This window comes from Monodelphis domestica, chromosome 4 (assembly GCF_027887165.1).
Source record: "Monodelphis domestica isolate mMonDom1 chromosome 4, mMonDom1.pri, whole genome shotgun sequence".
Taxonomy (NCBI): Eukaryota; Metazoa; Chordata; class Mammalia; order Didelphimorphia; family Didelphidae; genus Monodelphis; species Monodelphis domestica.
Window position 1 is genome coordinate 372,280,692 of NC_077230.1, and position 21,243 is coordinate 372,301,934.

General features: G+C 37.6%; 1 protein-coding gene across 10 annotated transcripts in view; it reads left to right on the forward strand.

Moving 5' to 3' along the window:
* CCDC30 (coiled-coil domain containing 30) overlaps nt 1-21,243 on the forward strand; it is a 156,228-nt gene that overhangs the window by 21,304 nt on the left and 113,681 nt on the right. For all 10 annotated transcript variants that reach the window (XM_056795317.1, XM_007492928.3, XM_056795319.1 and 7 more), the window contains 3 exons: nt 1,110-1,263; nt 3,301-3,372; nt 9,439-9,554. In XM_056795317.1, the coding sequence (XP_056651295.1) occupies nt 1,110-1,263; nt 3,301-3,372; nt 9,439-9,554 (342 nt within the window). The remainder of the gene's footprint in view (nt 1-1,109; nt 1,264-3,300; nt 3,373-9,438; nt 9,555-21,243) is intronic.

Genomic DNA, 21,243 nt, shown 5'->3' on the forward strand with positions numbered 1-21,243 from the left:
GACCCAGAGGTTCAATCAAAACATCTTAGAATTAAGAAAAGCAATGTTCAAATATTCAATTGAGTTCCATTTATTGTAGACCTACCGTATGCTTGGCACTGTGTTGGGTATTGGAGAGTACAAAAAGTAAAAATGATAAAATACTTCTTGGTATTTTATCAGGGAGCTTCCAATCTAAAGGAGATTAATTAAACTCTTCAATGCATTTGCCCTTGTCAGACCACATGTAGAACACTGAATTCTGTTTTGGGTGCCACCATTTAAGAAGGACATCAACAAACTGGAGACTTATCCAAAGGAGGGTGACAGGGTTTGGGAGGGTATTAATGCCATGATATACAAGGGACCTGGGGATGTTTAGGCTGCCTTAATGACCATGTCATCCTCCTGCTAAAAGGTGTTTGTGGCCTGCAGTGTAGCCCTAAGTTACCTCTGCAGCCTCATCAACACTGTCAGGTCCTGAGGTAAGTGAGGAGCGGGGGAGAGCAAATAAAGAAAAATATCAAGAGCCCCTGCCCTCAAGGATATATGAGATATATGAATACATACATATATATCATATATGTAGAGTAGATGGAGGGAGGGAGACAACCTTTCCCTGTTTGCTAGTTGTTAGTACTCTGCTTCAAATTCCTTGACTGTGTACATGTTATTGTCTTCAATAGAATGTAACTCCTTGGGAACAGAAACTTTCTGTTCAGGTACTACATTTCATACTTAGCAGGCATTAAGTATTTATTGAGTTGAAAAGAGAAGGGTGGTAGAAAGTAAATTAAAGAGCTTAAAAGGGATTCTGCTTGGCCCCAGAGGACAGATCTGGGAGCAGTAGGGAGGCAAATTTGAGGTGGATTAAAGGTCAGTTTTCTAACCAGTCAGAACTATCTCCAAAGAGGATGGGCTGCCTTAAGAAGGAGGAGTGGATTCACTCCAAGCAGACTGAATCTCTTCGTTCTCTGTGTAGAAATGGTTTCCATTTAAACATTATTCTTCCTTTCTACTCCAGACTACTGAACACTGATAGGACTACTGAACACTGATAGGACTACTGCACAACAAAAGTAAATTGCTTTCTGTTCTGCCATTAATAGTATCTGTATTTCATATTTCAGCCCCCTAATGTAGAACCGGAAAAAGAGAAAACAGTACGAGGGAAACTAGAGATGATTGTGGAAGAAGAAGCAGCTAGAAGGTTACAGGAGATGCATGAAGAGATCTGTGGACTCACTGATGGACTAGACATGAAGGGAAAAGAACACAAACTCGGTAAACTTGGGAATTAAAAGTTGTTATCTCTGCTTTATTTAAACTTTGTCGAAGTCATTTTCATTTTACAAAATAAAAACATGGGAGCTAAAAGTGTTCTCTGATGAATTAAGAGGCCCTGAGGACTGCCCATGGGACCCTGTGCTCCAGTGAGCCCAAGAACTAGGACCAAGTCACCATTCCCAGTCACATTTGGCACCATTTGGGGAACTGCTATGAGCTGGATTTTTCACCTAAATTCACTGATTTCGAGTGTTTTGATATAGCTCATTTAATTGGACTAAACTTTAGCTAAGTTTTTTTCATATTTATAAATGTCCATAGGAAACAAAGAGACTAATGTCAAGAAGCTGTGCATTGAGATCCATTGTGTTCTTTCACAGACACAGCTGATTTTATCTAGACTACCCTTTTGGATTAAATAAATTTTCCAGCATTTGGGGCTTTGATTTAATCTCATAAAATGGGTTGCAGAAGAGTTCACATTTTGTGTCTTTGGGGTGGACTCAGTGACATTTGTGTGGATCTACGCTTCTTTCCCTAGAGAAAAGTTGCCACACTCATGTTCCTAAGTTCATTAAATATCCATGTAGACTGTTTTCCAGAAGTTTTAGCATTGGGGAGAGTTGCATTCCCTTTTGACCTCATTTTAAGTCAGAGGTTTCCTCAGTATAGAGTATTTCAGACAATTACATGATGATTACATGTTAAAAGGTGTACATGTATCCAATTTTAGCCTCCAAAGAGGATTGCTCATTCATGAAGTAATGGATTGAGTATAGGTCTTGGAGTAAGAAAGATTTGAATTCAAAGCCCTCTCGTGACTTATGACAAAGAATTCTATCTACCTCCAGAGAAAGAATTGTTAGAGTAGGAATACAGATGGAAACATATGATTTCTCAGTGGTTTATATTTGGGAGTTTGGGTTTTATAAGATTATTCACTTACAAAAATGAATAATATAGAAATATGTTTTGCATGATAATACATGTATAACTCAGATTGAATTGCTTGCCAGCTCTGGGAGGAGGGATCATATAATTTTGGAAAACTTCTATGGAATTTTATTATGTGTAATTGGAAAAAAAAATTAAATTTAAGAAAAGGGGAAAAAAAATTTAAGCCTCCCTTAGATACTCCCTAGGCAAGTCCCTTAGCCTCTTTATCATAGCCTCAGTGAACTCATCTGTAAAGGGGATGAGAACAGCACTTACCTTACAAAGTTGTTGTAAAGATCAAATGAGATATAATACATGTAAAGTGCTTTGTACTTTAAAGCTCATACATATGCTAGCTATTATTAATATTAATAACATTTATTTAATAGTAGATGACATTTTTTCTTATAATAAAATAAACGTTTTCTAAAACTAAAAGTCAGCTCTCTAAGCCTAAGGGTCTTTGTAAAAGAGAGATAATAGTACTGTATATTATTGACCTCACATAATTGTGTTGAAAAAACACTTTATAAATCTTTAAGACTCATTTAAATATGTTATTATTTTTTTTAAATTTAAACATAAAAAGCATATTTAAAGTTAAAAGTGTTATTTAAAAATTTTTTTATTTAAAATGAAAAAGGGTACCTGCACATGAGCTCAGAATTGGTAAGATAAGACATACACATGACACATTTAAATACAAACCAATGCTTAATTAAAAATTAAGGTCTTATAAAACATAGCCTGAAGGCAGAGACTTTTCATTTTTTATCTTTGTATTTCTATCACCAATTGAAGTGTCTGGCACATAATTAGTTCTTAATAAATGTTTGTTCAAGTTAATTATTTTTAGTTTGCTGCTTTAGTTTTACATTTTAGTTTTTATTTTTTGTGCTGTTCCAAATATTTAGCATAAGTCTGGTTTAAGACTGTGCTCATTACATTTCTTAAGAAATCTTTTTGGATACCTAAAGTCTTCTACATTGGAACACATTACATTTTGTCTTTGAAGATGCAAAGGAATGAAATTTGGTGGATGAACATTTACTAACTTGGTATTATAATAAGTAAGTTATACATTTTTTTTCCTCTTAGAGCTTACCTTGGAATCAGCCCAGTTAGAAATTGAGGAGCTAAAAGAAAATTTGAATAAAATTAAAGAAAATGGTAAGTCACTCTAATTGCTATTAAATTTTTCAGATCACATAGGTACAATATTTATGTTAGCCAGATTCCTTATATTTCCAGTCTGCTAAGTACCAACTGAGCTTCAATTCTTTCACTAGGTGAGGGAAACTCATAATTACCCAGCAGCAAATTTGTGAATATGCGTATATACATATACATCATACATGTAGCTATTCCACTTATTAACCTCTCTATTTCTTATCTAGTAACAAATGGTTTGGATTTGTAGAATAGTTTGCTATCTGGTACTACCAGGCCTAATCACTTCATGCTTTTTAAAAAACTTACTCCATGATATTCATGACCTTTGTTACTCTAGATGAATTTTGTTGCAAGCCTAAGTGACTAAGAGGATCGTAGTGCCCATACCCAGTAATAGAGAAGTTCAAAAGAGAGGAAGGTTTTGAGGAAAAGGATAACAAATTGAGTTTTAGATATGTTGAGTGCAAACTAGCTACAGGACATCTAGTTTGAAATATCTAATAAACACTTGTAGATATGGGACTAGAGGTCCAGAGAGAGGTTAATGCTGGGTAAAAAGATCTTGGAATTATTTGTAAATAATAATTGAATTCAAGGGAGCTTTTGAGATAACCAAGTAAGAGAGTATAGCTGGAGAAGGGAAAGGAACCAAAGACAGAATACTAAAGGATACGCACCATTAGATGTATGATCTGGATGGGGATTCAGCAAAGGAGAAGTTAGATAGGTAGGAGGAGAACCAGGAAAGAACAATACCACAGAATCCTAAAAAAGGAGAGAGTATCAAAGAGTAAATGGTTCTTGACAGGGTCAAAGGCTGAAGAAAGATCAAAAGGATGAGAATTGAAAAAAGATTAGATTTGGCAGTTAAGAGATCATCAATAACTTTGGAGGGAGCAGTTCTTATTCTCTTATCTACTACATTAACTATTCATTCTAGTTTTGTCATCTACAAATTTGATGAGTATACCATATATACCTTTATCCAAATCATTGATAGAAATGGAGTCCAACTCTTTCATTTTGTAGATGAGGAGAGTGTGGCCCAGAGATGTTAGTAACTTGCCCATAGTCACTTAAGTTTAAATGGCAGATGATCCCATGGTCTTTCACCATGTTGAAATATCCTGTTAAAACCCATGCCCATCATCATTAATTTAATGATAGCATGCCAACTGACAAAAGGAGTAAAGAGTTGAAGTGAGCTTCTTTGCCCCTTTACTGGTGATATTCAGTGAAAGAAATCACCAATAATAAGAAAAATATCCATCAAAACATTAATAAGACTGAAAAAGATAACAACATTGGAAAATGACAATTTTGGAAGGGCTATAGGGAAACAGGCACAGTAAAGCTTTTTAGGTAGATCTGTGAACTAATTACCCATTCTGGGTAGCAATTTGGAAATACATAAGTTACTAAAGTATTCTTTCCTTATTTAGTAAGAGAAGTACTTACCCTCCAACTAGATCTCTGTGGACTATATTAGTGCAGATTTTAATTAAATGTACCTATGTTGTGGCTGCCCAAGAGTATTTCATTTGGAAATAGGTCACTGCTACCCAGCCTGAGTTTTCAGAAAGAACCAAAGTATTTTCAGTTTAGGCTCAAATTGCTACTGTTCAGTTTGGACTTTGAGGCAGCAAGTAAGGAATAAAAAAGATGCAGTGGAAACCAAGGAATAAAAAAAAAGCAGTAGGCAAAAGGAAAATAAGAAAAATAGTAGGGGGAGAAAAAATATAAGGATGAAACAAACATGTAGAGACAGAGAAAAGAAAAAGGACATAGAAAAGATTAATGGATGAAAAATAATATAACCTTCCCCCCAAAATTTAACAAAGATAGGATGGGGGAGAAGAATAGAAAAGGAAAAGAAACTGATGAGAAAATAGTAAGCTGACACTTCCAAGGAAGGCAGAGACATTGAGTTAGGTATTACTGGGGTCAAGAGAAATGAGCACTAGAAAAAGATGGCTTTGCCCATGGAGAGGCTTTTGTTTTCACAGTCAGCAATCATCTCTGTTTGCAATCATCAAAAGTGTAGGAAAATAAAGCACCGCCTCAGCTAAACCTTTATTTAAGAAAGGAGTCTAGTCCTGATCCTTCCCTGTGTTAGTCATGTGAATGAATCAAAAAATCTGAAATAGTTTTAGAAAGAAATCTATTAGGTAATCCATCTGGTATAGAAATAGCTAGAAAGAAGATGTGACTCCCTCTTTTGTTTTTGTGAGGTTACATTATATGAAATTCAGACAAAGACATTTAAATGTAAGGACATTTACCAGATTGGCCATATGTAGGTAGTTTCCTAGTGAAGGTGGTTTGAGATGTGTATCAATTTAATTTGAGGAACCCAAAATGCAATCTCTGGGTGGATACAAAACAAATGTTAGATGGAATCTAAGCGTTCCTTATAAACCATCAACTTCTCTGAAGTGTCTCTTAGAGTCATTTGGGTTAGGTGATTTTCTATCCACATGAAGCTAGATTTAACAATATTAATAAAGGGTAAATAATATTTTATCTGTACCTTCTTCTGCAGTTCAATGTAGAAACCACACAATGATAGTAGTATAGAGTTTGCAAGGTGCCTTCACTTCCATTATCCCATTTGACTCTCACAACAGCCCTGGAAGGCAAGAAGGGCAGATATTTGATGAGCCTGATAAATCGTGCTCACACATTATTGAAGAATCCCCAAGATGGGATGGGGGAGATGAGAAATAGACTTGGAATCAGGAGGACCATAGACAAGCTGATTGATGGTAAAGTTTATTGATTGTGGATTCTGTTTTATAGAGAGCCTGAAACAAGCTGAGAGTGTAGGTAAGCTTTCACATATTTCACATACACAATGAAAGGTTATAGCGACCCCCTGTGGTAGTCCTATAATATTTATCTGTGGGTAATCAATAACCTGAGGTGGAGAGAGGAGGCTAAGGAAATGGGAGAATAATAATGATTCAAAGGCAGAAGAAGAAACACATGGGGAGTAACACGAACTCCGAGGAAATAAGAGGAATAAGAGAATAGGTGGGGAGTACCAACCCCTTGATACTCCTGTAGACAAAAGAATCTGAACATTAATAGGAAGCTTCGGGGGTGACAGCATCGCTATGAAAGCTCAACTCCTTGGTGCCTCCTATAGCAGTAGGAGGGGGGGGGCAACAATGTCGCTAGAATAGGGGGGAGTCTCAACTCCTTGGTGCCTCCTACAGACAATAGAGTCTAAGCCTTAGTAGGAGGCACTGGCACTTACAGTGAAGCAAGAGAGGTAAGAGGAGAAGAGGAAGGAGAGAGAGAGTAAGAGTGAGTAAGAGTAAGACTGAGAGAGTCGAGGAGGAACAGAGGGAGAGAGGAAGTGAAGGGGGAGAGAGCTAGTTAGAGCAAGCTAGTAAAGGGCTAGTAAGAGTGAGTTTCGTGCTAGTCCCCAGTATTTATTGAAGGTTTTTAGGAATGTGGATCAACGAATACTTAATATGACATAGGTTTTAACACTGCTTGAATTGACATTGATGAGATCAAAGAGGTGGGGATTAATCCAACCCGCACTTTGCAAATGAGTATAGTCCCCAGCGGAGGCATGGCTGTTAACAATGCTTTGCAAATTAAAGTACTCTGCAAATGAGAGTAGTCCAAGGGGAGGGGAGGCATCGTGGCCCCTGGGGCAGCGTGCCCCCACCCCCACCCCCCAAGGCCCAGCCCATGAATTTGCCATCCTTTGCTAGTGCTTCATCCTATCCCTTTCCATACAATGACCATCAAGAGGTCTGACCATGTGTCTGGTAATACAATATCAATACATCAATCACACTTCCCAGATGCTAACATGTCTGGTATGCTACAAGGGTAATGATTTAAAAGGTGGTGTAATGGATTTGGTTTACCTCATCAAATCTAGAGTTTTCTATAGGCTAATAAGTCAACATGTCAATATGTAACCATCTAACCCAGATTCCCAAAGAACACATACATCAGTGACTTTGTAAGAACATTTAGTTACAGTGGGAGGAGTTTGAGACCTCAGGTGAGGAGTGAGCTATGTGTCTAACTTCAGCTGAGCTATGGCCTCAGTTTTTCTGAGGGTCTGTATTTCCCAGAGCTTTGCTCCATATGGGGGCTTTCAGGCTTTGCCCGCTACAGGTATTGACTGTTTTTAGAGTGTTAAATTGAAACTCAGATAAAGTGTCTTGCCAAACTCCTCAGAGACCAGTAGCAATAGAGTTGGAACTATAGGTCAGTGTCCTCTCCATTCAGGCATGCTGATATCTTTATGGCTAGTGGGGAGTGGAAGTGCTTAGGAATTTGTAGCACTGGTCAGGTGAAATGTTAAAAATGTTAAAAAGGAGTCAAGAGAAAAAGGATTCTCTCAGTTGGGGCAAAGATATACACATTTTTCTTAAATGAGTGGATGTTGTTACCATTTTGTATGGTGGTTTTATTTTTCTGAAGTGTTTTTGAAGAGTTCTTCAAGTTTTATGGGGTGAAGTTGTTTTGTTGGTGGTTCAGTCCTTTCAGTCATGTCTAAATCTTCATGACCCCATATGGAGTTTTCATAGCAAAGATTCTCGAGGAGCTTGCCACTTTCTTCTCTAGCTCATTTTACAAATGTGGAAACAGAGGCAAACAGGGTTAAGTAACTTGCTGAGGTCACACAGCTAGTAAGTGACTGAGGTTAAATTTGAACTCAGGTTTCCTGACACTAGGCTTGGTGCTCTGGCCACTGTGCCACTTAGCTGCCATGAGGGTGAGGGAGATAGTTTCAAAGCCCTGTTCCCTAGAAGTTCATATCTCCCTATCAATAACAACAACAATTCATACACATATAATGCTTTGAGGTTGGCAAACTTCTTTTCTCAAAACATTAATAAGTTAGGAGTAGTACAAGTATTACTATTGTAAGGAATTACATTTTATGGTTGGACTAAATATATAAGAAATATGTATTAATATATAATAATTATAAATAAATATATAAGAATTTAAAGATAATATTGTGTTGCCAATTTAAAAATGTTATAGCTTAAGCTAAAATGATTTTTAGTTAGTTTTATTTACAAAAAAGGTGGAGAGAGTGAAAATAGAGAAATGAAAAAGACGATAGAGGAAATGTCTATCCTAACACACTAAATATTTGCTCTGGTGCCCATTCAACTCTGGTAGGGCTTGTTAACCCCAACCAGAGGACCTGGTGGTAAATTAAACAAGGGATCCACCTATGCAGCCTCCTCCAAGAAGGGGAGGCATCTCTGGGACTAATCTCTCCAGAAGCCAGGAAAAGAGGATTAGCTTCTCACTTTACCCTTGGTTGAAGCTCCAAAGGAGAAGATTCAGGAGCAATCTCACCAGATCCAGAATCCCATGTCCAAATCGTATCTCCAAGCCCCAGTCCCAGTCCAAGATCCTCCAACCTGAAATTTCAGGACAAAGACCTCTTGCCCAGGAAATTCATCATCTTTTATAGTACTTTTTTTTACATCATTTCCTGTCCTTTCCTCCACTTTATGGGGACCAACTGCAGTCTTTAAATTTTCTTAGCACTGCCCAGGGTGTGGTCAGTTGTTTCTGGAGTTGTCACCCACTTTAGTAAGTGGCTTGCAGACCTCCCCTACTTAGTGTTTAGTAGGGATGTCTATGCTTTTGGTTGATTAAATTTAAAAGTAGGAAAGGGGAGAGTCAATCCCATCTTCTCACTATCCCCATTTTATAGATGAAAAAATGGAAGTTCTGAAAACTCATGACTTGCCCATAATCACAAAACTCTAGTGTCTGACTGAGGTCTCCTGATTCTTTAAGTCTAGCACCACTCTTTCCACTTTATCCTCATTGCCTCAGAAGCCATCCTTAGTGGTCTGGCATCCTGAAGATTGACTTGGCCTACCCCAAGGAAGTTGGTTTTATGAGATCTATTCTATGATTCATTTTTGTATGTGGAAAAAATACTGTTTTGTGAGATTACAGAGAAGGAAAAGTAGTAGAAATAGCCCAAATGTCAATGCTGGCATCACAAAAATTGTCCTTAGATTCAGTTTAGTCAATATATTTTGTAACTTCCCATTTTAGAGTCAACCGACCTTCAAGAAACAAAGCAACACAATCATAGACTGGACAGAGAAATTCTGGCATTAAGAAATCGTGTCCCTTCACTTGACTTGGAGAGAAAAATGTGTGGGGAACTGGTAAGACAATTTGGTAATTAATAACTTCAATATTATTTTTACACAGCAGGACTTTTGTAGATGTACAATTAGGTCCCAATCAATGCAACTGTGAATCTTATGAAAGTGTTGCATTATTCTAATTCATACTTTTCAAAGTTATAATTTTATGTCAAATATGGCAATTGATTCTAGCCCAATGGAAACAAGCAATGAAAAAAAATTTTTTCTTAATAAAATTTTATCTGTTTATTCACATACTAGCAAAAGATAAGAAAAATTTTTTCCTGAAGCAAAATTTAAAAAAAATTAAAATTCCTGAATATTGTATCTGAAGAGAAGCCTAAAATTAGATATGATGAAAATATTGTCATTTAAAATATTTTAGCAGCATAGACTGAGCTGTCTTCTTTCTTTAAATCTTCATACATCAACTTGTAGGTACAGAGAGATTTATCTACATCTTGGGGAGTTTGCGCACTTACATTCTCATACAGTGAACCAAATATAGTTGAATGACCTAGTATCTAAAATCAGTAATGCTCTAAACGTGATCTTGTTGGGACAGCTAGGCAGCACAGTAGATAGAGTGCCAGTTCCGGAGTTGGGAGGACCTGAGTTCAAGTCACTAACTCTAATTGTGATATTATTGTTGAAATATTTTTCAATACCTGGGCTAAAATAAGTTGAAAAGCAGTCTTTGAAAACAAATGTAGTCACCCATGTTTTCTTATTTGCCTGCCAAGAAACTGGAAGTGATCATGTTTTAGAGTCTCAGAGTTTTTGAGACTGATCAACAAGAATTGTTTTAAATTTAAAATTTCCTTTGGCAGTACCCCCTCCCTCCCAATAAAAATGTGAGAAAATCCCTTAAATACTTTAAATCCAGGTTGAGTTTTTTCTATCTTAGAACTCTTAAGTTCTGGAAGGCATCATTTTCTAAAGCAAGTCTGTTTCATCCTTGGTAAAAATGTGTCACTCAGTGTGTAAGAGAGGAACTGGATTTAAATCCACTAGCAGAACAGAGAAGCAGATCTGGCAGGCTGGAGAATTCTGCAGGAATGGGGGAAGGGCAGGAAGGAGAAAGAATTCTGGGAAAGGAGAGGAAGTGTGCTGGTCTGGGCAGATGGAAAGATTCTTCCTCTCTATGAGAAGCTACCAGGAAGGTGGATCTCTGAACCCAGCACTTATCTCCTCTTGTGAAAGCTTGACCCAGTACCCCAAGAAGACAACCAAGTGAATAGGACTGGAAGCTTATTCACTAGAAGAAAGATTTCCTCCAGATTCCCTAACATCCTGGACTGGCTACAGTTGCCAGGGCTTCTTTATTAACTGGCCCCAGGGGGGCAGATCAACAAAGCCTGATCTGCCAGACTTTTGGGAGAAGGGGTTTCAGTTATTCTAGGGACCCCCTGCTCCCTCTTCCCTTCTGCCCCATTCCTAAACTCATCTGCCCTATCCCTTGCCTTGTTCCCTTAGAATAAACAGTTTTAATAAGAACAAGTGACTGACTCCATCACATCTAGAGAGAGAGACTTGAAGTTGGGGGAGGGAAGTGACATTCCTCTTCTCAGGGAGAAAGAAGCTAACTATATCAAGCTTGTTTAGCCAAAGTCTCTGAGGGAACAGAAGTTAAGGTCTTGAAAGGCAACCAGAGTAGGGTTTGTCAGGGAGAACTGAGAGGGAAGACAATCCATTCCCCCCCTCTCTATATTTGACTCAACTCCATCTTTTACCTCACTCTGATCCTGACCCAGCAGGGAGGGAAGACTCCAATTCTCTCCCTGACCTCATATCACAGTTATATTACAAGTGTTTCCACCTTCTTTGATTTTTTTCTTTAAGATATGGACTGACTTAGTTGTATCATCCATCCTTATCTGTACTTCCCACCTCTCTGGTCATTTTAACATGAATTTGAATGGGATTTTACAACAGCTGAAACAGCCAACACCTGCAGGAAAAATTTCTTTACTATCCACTTTATTCCCATTTCCCCTCACTGCCTTAAACAAATTTGAAGCTTTTACTGAATGACTGTTCTACCAAGTAGAAAGCATTCTTGCTTCATTTTTATGGCATAATAGTAGTCTGTTATGTCATTGACATAGCTCTAATTTAAAACCAGCACAAAATATGACAGGGCAAGGGTAACAGTTACTCTGATCTCAGTCTTCAATTCAATTTATTAACAACTTTGGTCTCAAGATCTCCTTTTGAATCACTGAGCTTGCCTGGGGAAAGCTTTCCTTAAGCTTAGCAGAACTGAAATTGCTTTATGCAAGAGAATGTTTCTAGGAATTGTGTGGCCATGAGGCCATCTGGACTTAGATTTCCTGCAGTTCATTTTTGTATGCAGGTAAAGAATTGTGGTAATCAGTCTAGAAACCATCAACAGGGAAAATTTTATTTCCTCCCACTCCACTAGCCCATATTAGCTGATCAGAAATAATGTCATTTTATTTTATTTTATTTTTTAAACCCTTACCTTCCATCTTAGAATCAATACTGTGTATTGGTTCCAAGGCAGAAGAGTAGTAAGGGCTAGGCAATGGGGGTTAAGTGACTTGCCCAGGGTCACACAGCTGGGAAGTGTCTGAGACCAGATTTGAACCTAGGACCTTCCATCTCTAGGCCTGGCTCTCTATCCACTGAGCAACCCAACTATTCCCAATAGGATCATTTTAAATGAAATAATTGTTTTGTTCAGAGCAACACTACTCTTTCCCCATGTCATTTCTATACTCTGCCAATAGTATCCCATATTTGAACTTTAATTAGCAAGCCTGGACAAGACACTTAACCAGTAGAAATGAAAATGACATCATGAAGCAATTCTCTAGGACATAAAAAAGCAGAAAAAGGGGGATTAACACCATTTTCCCAGTCAGTTCTAAATCTCAAGAAGATATTTTCAAAATTTAAGCTAACAAGGTTTTAATCTTCATTGAAGTCATCTAAACATATTAAATTGTTTATAATGTAGAAAGTATATTAGTTTCCTGCTTTGACAAGCCATTCATTCCCCTTAATACTATAGAAATTAGAATTCTTCTCTTTAACTTAAATGTTATCTAGAAACTGTTGGAATTTTTTAATTGTCAGAATAATTTTAAATATCAACCACCCAGCAAGCAATCAATAAGTGTCTCCTACATGTCTGGCAAAGGCTCATGGGGATTGTAGTCCTGTATTCGAGTCTATTTTTTACAGTACTCTAGGAATAGAAAAACAACAGTAAAACAAGCTCTTCCCTGAGGGTTTTCTGCTCTGTATAAAACTCCCTGTGGGCTACCTTCCCAATTCAGCCTTCAAAGGTTTACAAGTTGGTTTATCCAGAGGACTGGCTGCTGCCTCAGGTTCAGAGGATATCCAGGGAATTCTAAGTATTCTAATATTGAGTTCTGATTTTCATTGAGTCCTGCAGTTATAAACTATAACTCACAAGCCCCAATCGGTTTACTTACCTTCAAAAGTTAACTCTTTGATATCATAACTCAAAGTCAAAGCATTTACAAAGATGGAATAAGAGCTATAGCTGTATCATACAAACCTAGGTAATACACACTCAAAAGTATGCACTCTTCAATAGGAAGAGTGGGCATAAGCTTAGAGTACCCTGATAGTGAGGCACACATGTGAGGAATATATTTGTTCAAGACAACTTCTAACTTCCATACTGTGGAGCCCCATATCTTTCTCTTTTTGTGGTCTATCCCATGAGCATACTTCTGCTGGGCAGTTTGGTCTCCCTAGACCTGCCCCTCTCTATACCTTAACTGCCAGGGCTAGTTCTCCCTTGAATGTATAGCTGGCTTTCTTTATTCCTACCCAAAGGTTATGGTCCTTGAACCTGCTTCCATCTTGATTGCCTCATCTTTCTCTCTGTGTCTGCCGAATGTGGTATCTTCATCTTCATGAGTGATTCCACCGTAAGACACCATGGCTAATATGGAAGGAGAGGAGGAGAGATAAATACCCTCTTACCTCCCTGCTGTCCTCTGGTAGCACTTGAGGCAGCTAGGTGGTACAATGAAGGTCTCTGAGCCTAAAGCCAGAAACACCTGAATTTATATCTAACCTCAAACATTTACTAGCTTTGTGATCCTTTGTGATCCTAAGTGTAAGTCACTTAACTTGTTAGCCTTCATTGGATTGTTGTGAGGATCAAATAAAACAATATTTGTCAAGTGCTTAGCGAAGTACCTGGCCCATAGTAAATGTTTAATAAATTTTGCTCTCCTTCCTTTGCCCATCCTCAAAGATGATCCCTGCATTCACAGTGCCTTGACTACTTCCAGGGCTAGCTGGCTTACCTTTTTTTGAGGCCACCGGGAGAGTGGCCAATCTCTGGCCAGCCAATGACTAACTTCTTCATAATTTATAAAGGGATAATAGGGAGTAGTAGACTCATCATTATACTTTATTTTAACACAAAACCTTCTATCCTCTTTATCTTTCCCTTTCTATTATTATATCAGGTCTGAGCAGATGGGGGGAACCAACTCCTCCCTCCCAACTCCTGGCCTTATTAGAAAAATACATGTAGAATATTATAAGGTGATTTGAGGCAGCATGGGGGAGGCAATAGCAGCTGGAGAGACCTAGAAATACTTCATGTAGAGAAGTAAGCACTTGAACTGAGCCTTGAAATAAACTAGGGATTGCAGGAAGGAGTGCATTTCAGTCATGTGGGACAATTAGATCAATGGCAAAGAGCTGGGAGACTTCATACTCTTTGTGAGGAACAGTAAGGAGGACAGTTTGACTGGACTATAATTGTGTGAGGGAGAGTAATATATCATAAGACTGGAAAGGTAGATTAGGAAATTACTTTAAATGTTAAAAAGAGATTATGTTTGATCCTTGAGTTATTCAGAAATTGGTCCAAGTTTTAGGAAAATAACTTTGGAAGCTGTGGAAAAGGTGCTATGGTATAAAGAGAGATTGAAGGGTGCTGCTAAGTAGCATAGTGGATAAAGAGCACTGGGTTCAAATTTGACCTCAGACGCTTTCTAGCTGGGTGACTGGAGAAGTCACTTAACCCTGTTTGCCAAGCCCTTGTCCTTTAGTCTTGGAGTTGTTACTAAAACAGAAAGTATGGGTTAAAAAAAAAAGGGAATGCATACCTACTTCTGACCTTGGTTGATGGTCTCTTCATGAGTTACTGTGAATGAAACAATTCATCTTCTCATGTCAAACCTTCTGGTGATAAGCCTCTCCAAAATAAGGAGGCTTATGTTTGGGAGACAGTAGCACAATCTGTCAATAGGCCCATCCTTTGACTCTTTCTAGTTTTCTAAGGTTGGAGTGGTTTAATAAAAAGAGAACTAGATTTGGAATTAGTAAATCTAGAGTTGAGATTTGGGTTCAAGGGTTCAAGTTCCTGGCTATGGGACTTCTTCATCAGCTTAGAGTTCATAAAAATAATCTCTCTGAGTCTCAGTTTAATCATAAAATTTATATTATCAATTAATCAACAGATATTTATCAAATGCTTACAATGTGCTTGACCCATAATAAGTACTAGACAGAGTATAAAGAAATACAAAAGTGACACAGTCCCTGCCCTTAAGGCACTCTGCTAAGGACTATGGGAGATACAGTGTGTACTAAGGAGCTAAAGCTAAGGAGGTAACAGGATATATATAAAATTAATACACAGTGATGGAATGGTGGTACTAACGACTGGCCAAATGAGGAAAAGCATATCAAAAGTAGTATTTCTTTATCTGAACCTTGAGGAAATATAGTGATTCCAAAGGGTGGAGATGAAGGAGGAGAGCGTTCCAGTTATAGAACAGACATTTGCAAAGGTGAGATAGGAATGCCATATACAGAGACCAGCAAACAGGACAATTTGGTAGTAGAGTGTGGGAGGGACAGTAATTGTCATCAGCCTGGACAGATAGACTAAGGCTAGAGTTTGCAGGGCTTTAAATGCTGCACATAGGAGTTTGCATCTTACAATAAGGTCAGCGAGAAAATATAGAATCATCTTTAGTAGGTGTAATAATTAAAATAGTGGAAGACATAAACTGTGATGATAAAAGAGTGGTTGGCTTAAATTGTGACCGCAGAAAATATGGTTTCAAGATAGTTGTCTTGTTTTAAGTCAACTATAAGGTGGTTGCCAGGGAAAAATTCCCAATTATTAAATATACCCAAGTCAGCTGGGTTTTATAGAGATTTTAATTAATACAAATGAGGAATTAAAGAAAGGGAGAGAGAGAGAAAAAAAGGAAATAATGAGAAAAGAGCTATACCAGCCTAGGCCAGCATGAGCCAGCCTAAGCTGAAAACCCTAAGAGAGGGATCAGTCAGTCTTTTATCAACTCAACACAAGATCTCTGAGACAGTTCCAGAGAGAGAGAGAGAGAGAGTGAGAGTGAGAGTGAGAGAGTGTCAGTCCAGAGGGAGCTCCAGTGAGAGAGTCCTCTGCTCTCAGTTTTTCCTCTCCTTTTAAAGGGAATTTTCTCCTATGTCACCTCCCCTAAGTCCTCACATCTACCAATCACAGTAGATGTTTTCCAAAGGACAGACCATTCTTAATTCACACCTAAGAAGGCTTGAACTTTTGATTAAGTTCACACCTGAAAAACCTCTGAATAAGTTCTCACCTTGCTCCTTGTAAATTCACAAGTTGCCTGACCTTTATAGGTACTTAGCACCCTTTTGTATTAGATCTAAAAACAGGCACAGCTTAAGAACTTTTGCCTTACTATAAGTATGGGTTTAAGTATTTTTCATTGTTCAGCAAGGAGTTTCTTCCCCTAAAGCAGGCTTAAGTAGGGGTGGAGTAGAGGTCTCACATTCCTGATCTAAGTAGAAGTCTCACATTCCTGATCTAAGTTCCTTCATTGTTAAAATGGGGAATGGTTTTAACCAAACCTTATGAAGTAGGGTCTGAGAATTTTTTAAGGTTCACATAGGAGAGTGATGTGATCATATTTGAGCTTTAGGAAGATCATTTTGAGAGCTCTGTGGAGGATGTGTGGAAAAGAGAGAAACAATATTTGGGGAGGTCATATAAAAAGCTATTATACTAGTCCAGGTGAGAAGTGATGAGAGCTTAGACTTATGTTGGCAAACCTATGGGGAGCTTGCTGGAGGGAGCTGCTCCATTATTCCTCTCCATGTGTGCCTGAGGACATTTCTCCCATCACCCGCCTCTCTTCCCAGCACCCCAATGAGAGCACTTCCTTCTTCTCCTGTCTGGGATAAGGAGGCAACTCACATGAAGGGTGAGAGTTGTAATTTGGGCACTCAGTCTCTAAAAGGTTCACCATCACTGGCTTAGATTGTGGTGAATTTGGTATGGGGAGAAAGAAGGGTGTGGGTGCAAGAGATATTGAGGAGGAAGAACAGATGAGACTTAGCAACTTATTGTCTTTGGAGGTGAGAGAGTGAAGAGCTGAAGGTCATTATGAGGAAAATGCTTTGTAAACATTAAAGCGATATAGAAGTGTGAAGGGTTATTTTTTTAACTCTGATCTTCTGTCTTAGAATCAATACTAAGTATTGGCAAAATACTTGGCAGAAGGGCAGTAGGGCTAGGCAATGGTCATGTGATCATCCTCTCAAAAGGGGTCAAGAAAGGACTTTATTGCAAGACAGATTAAACACTTAGATATGCAGATATACATATTTACCCTAAACAGGCTAACGTGAACTAACAGATTACTCATACATGTATTTGTTACAAATTAAAGAGGTATATAGAGTAATTACAAACATAGAAATGTACATAGACACAAATAGGTGGGACACAAAAATAAACCGGATAGTGCAGTGGATAGAATGTTGGATCCAGATTCAGGAAAAGCTGAATTCAAATCCAGCCTTAAACACTTACTAGCTGTGTAATCCTGAGCAAATCACTTGGTCTGCCTCAGTTTCTTTATCTGTAAAATGAGAATAATAATAGTAAACCATCTCTTGAGCTTATGGAGATGGAGTAAGATATTTGTGAAACCCTTTGCAAATCTTAAGGTGAGAGACTATTATGCCTAGTATTATGCCTTTTTCTAGGAGATACTTAATAAATATTGGTTAAGTTGAATTTCCAAGTATTCAAACATTCAGAAAGTTGGCTGCATGAAAAATTAAAGAATTTTTGTTGCAATGTGAATCAGTCAGTAAATATTATTTTTTTTATTCAGATATTTTATTTTCCTAATTACTTGTAATAACAATTTTCAACATACATTTTCCAAAATTATAAGATCCAAATCATCTCCCTCCCTCCCCTCCCCTCCTTCTTGAAGATGATAAACAATTTGATCTGGATTATATGTGTATTATCTCCAAAACATACTTCCATATTGGTCACTGTAAGAAAATACTCATATAAATCCCCCCCCCCAATAAAACCATAAATAAACTAATGTGAAAGATAGTATGCCTTGATCTGGAGTTGATTTTTTTTCCATTTGAATAAGTTTATTTAGTCAATTTAGAACATTATACCTTGGTTACAATAATCACATTATTTCCCTACCTCCCCTCCACCCACTCTTCCCACAGCCAATGCACAATTTCATTGGTTATTACTTGTGTCCTTGATCAGAACCTATTTCCATGTTGTTGTTTACACTAGGATATTCATTTGACCCATGTATTCAAGTGGTTGTTTTTCTTCTGTGTTTCTACTCCCACAGTATTTTCTCTGAATGTGGATAGTGGTTTTTCTCGTAGGTTCCTCCAAGTTGTTCAGGGTCATTGCATTGCCACTAATGGAGAAGTCCATTACATTCAATTATACCACAGTGTATCAGTCTCTGTGTACAATGTTTTCCTGGTTCTGCTCCTCTCACTCTGCATCAATTCCTGGAGGTTGTTTCAGTCCTCATGGAATTACTCCAGTTTATTATTCCTTTGAGCATAATAGTATTCCATCACCAACATATACCACAATTTGTTCAGCCATTCCCCAATTGAAGGGCATCCCCTCATTTTCCAATTTTTTGCCACCACAAAGAGCACAGTTATGAATATTTATATACATATCTTTTTCCTTATGATCTCTTTGGGGTACAAACCCAGCAGTGCTATGGCTGGATCAAAGGGCAGACAGTCTTTATCGCCCTTTGGGAATAGTTCCAAATTGCCCTCCAGAATGGCTGGATCAATTCATAGCTCCACCAGCAATGAATTAATGTCCCATCTTTGCCACATCCCCTCCAACATTCATTGTTTTCCTTTGCTGTCATGTTAGCCAATCTGCTAGGTGTGAGGTGATACCTCAGAGTTGTTTTGATTTGCATTTCTCTGATTATAAGAGATTTAGAACACTTTTTCATGTGCTTATTAATAGTTTTGATTTCTTTAATTGAAAATTGCCTATTCATGTCCCTTGCCCATTTTTCAATTGGAGAATGGCTTGATTTTTTTGTACAACTGGTTTAGCTCTTTATAAATTAGAGTAATTAGACCTTTGTCAGAGGTCAGAGGTTTTTGTAATGAAGATTGTGTCCCAATTTGTTGCTTCCCTTCTAATTTTGGATGCATTAGTTTTGTTTGTACAAAAACTTTTTAATTTGATGTAATCAAAATTATTGATTTTACATTTTGTGATTTTTTTCTAGCTCTTGTTTGGTTTTAAAGTCTTTCCTTTCCCAAAGATCAGACAAGTATACTATTCTGTGTTTGCCTAATTTGCTTATAGTTTCCTTCTTTGTATTCAGGTCATTCACCCATTCTGAGTTTATCTTGGTGTAGGGTATGAGATGTTGATCCAAACCTAATCTCTCCCATACTGTCTTCCAATTTTCCCAGCAGTTTCTATCAAAAAGTGGGTTTTGGGGGGCAGCTGGGTAGCTCAAAGGATTGAGAGCCAGGCCTAGACTCTAAACGGGAGATCCTAGGTTCAAATCTGGCCTCAGATACTTCCCAGCTGTGTGACCTTGGGCAAGTCACTTGATCCCCATTGCCTAGCCCTTACCACTCTTCTGCCTTGGAGCCAATGACACAGTATTGACTTCAAGAAGGAAGGTAAGGGTTTAAAAAAAAAGTGGGATTTGGTCCCCAAAACTGGAATCTTTGGGTTTATCATAGACTGTCCTGCTGAGCTCATTTACCCCAAGTTTATTCCACTGATCCTCCTTTCTATCTCTTAGCCAGGACCGAATTGTTTTGATAACCACTGCTTTATAGTATAGTTTGAGATCTGGGACTGCAAGTCCTCCTTCCTTTGCATTTTTTTTTCATGATTTCCCTGGATATCCTTGATCTTTTGTTTTTCCAAATGAACTTTGTTATGTTTTTTTCTAATTCAGTGAAGAAGTGTTTTGGTAGTTCACTGGGTATGGCACTAAATAAATAAATTAATTTGGGTAGGATTATTATTTTTATTATGTTAGCTCGTCCCACCCATGAACAATCAATGTTTTTCCAATTGTTTAGATCTAGTTTTAACTGAGTGGAGAGTGTTTTGTAGTTGTGTTCGTATAGTTCCTGTGTTTGTCTCGGCAGATAGATTCCTAAGTATTTTTTGTTGTCTAGGGTGATTTTAAATGGTATTTCTCTTACTAATTCTTGCTGCTGAAATGGGTTGGAGTTATATAGAATGCTGATGACTAATGCCGGTTTATTTTGTATCCTGCAACTTTGCTAAAATTGTTGATTATTTCAACTAGCTTTTTGGTTGATTCTCTAGGATTCTTTAAGTAAACCATAATATCATCTGCAAAGAATAATAGCTTGGTCTCCTCATTGCCAATTTTAATACCTTCAATTTCTTTTTCTTCTCTAATTGCTACTGCTAGTGTTCCTAGTACAATGTTAAATAATAGAGGTGATAATGGGCATCCTTGTTTTACTCCTGATCTTATTGGGAAGGCTTCTAGTTTATCCCCATTGCAGATGATGTTTGCTGATGGTTTTAGATATATACTGTTTATTATTTTTAGGAAAGACCCTTCTATTCCTATACTTTCTAGTGTTTTCAATAGGAATGGGTGTTGTATTTTATCAAAGGCTTTTCCTGCATCTATTGAGATAATCGTGTGATTTTTGTTGGTTTGCTTGTTAATATGGTCATTTATGTGGATGCTTTTCCTAATATTGAACCATCCTTGCATTCCTTGTATGAATCCTACCTGGTCATAGTGGATATAACCCTTGTGATCACTTGCTGGAGTCTTTTTGTTAGTATCCTATCTAATATTTTTGCATCTATATTCATTAGGGAGACAGGTCTATAGTTTTCTTTCTCTGTTTTTGACCTGCCTGGCTTTGAGATCAGTACCATGTTTGTGTAGTAAAATGAATTTGGTACAACTCCTTCTTGGCTTATTCTGTCAAGTAGTTTGTATAATATTGGGATTAGGTGTTCTTTGAATGTTTGATAGAATTCATTTGTGAATCCATCTGGACCTGGGAATTTTTTCTTAGGGAGTTCTTTGATGACTTGTTCAATTTCTTTTTCTGATATGGGGTTGTTTAGGTAATTTATTTCTTCCTCTTTTAGTCTAGGCAATTTATATTTTTGTAAGTATTCATCCATATCACCTAGATTGCCATATTTGTTGCATTATAATTGGGCATCGTAGTTTTTAATGATTGCCTTAATTTCCTCTTCATTAGAGGTGAGGACTCCCTTTTCATCTTGGATACTGTCTATTTGGTTTTTTTCTTGCCTTTTTTTAATTAGACTGACTAGTACTTTGTCAATTTTATTTATTTTTTCAAAGTACCAGCTTCTTGTCTT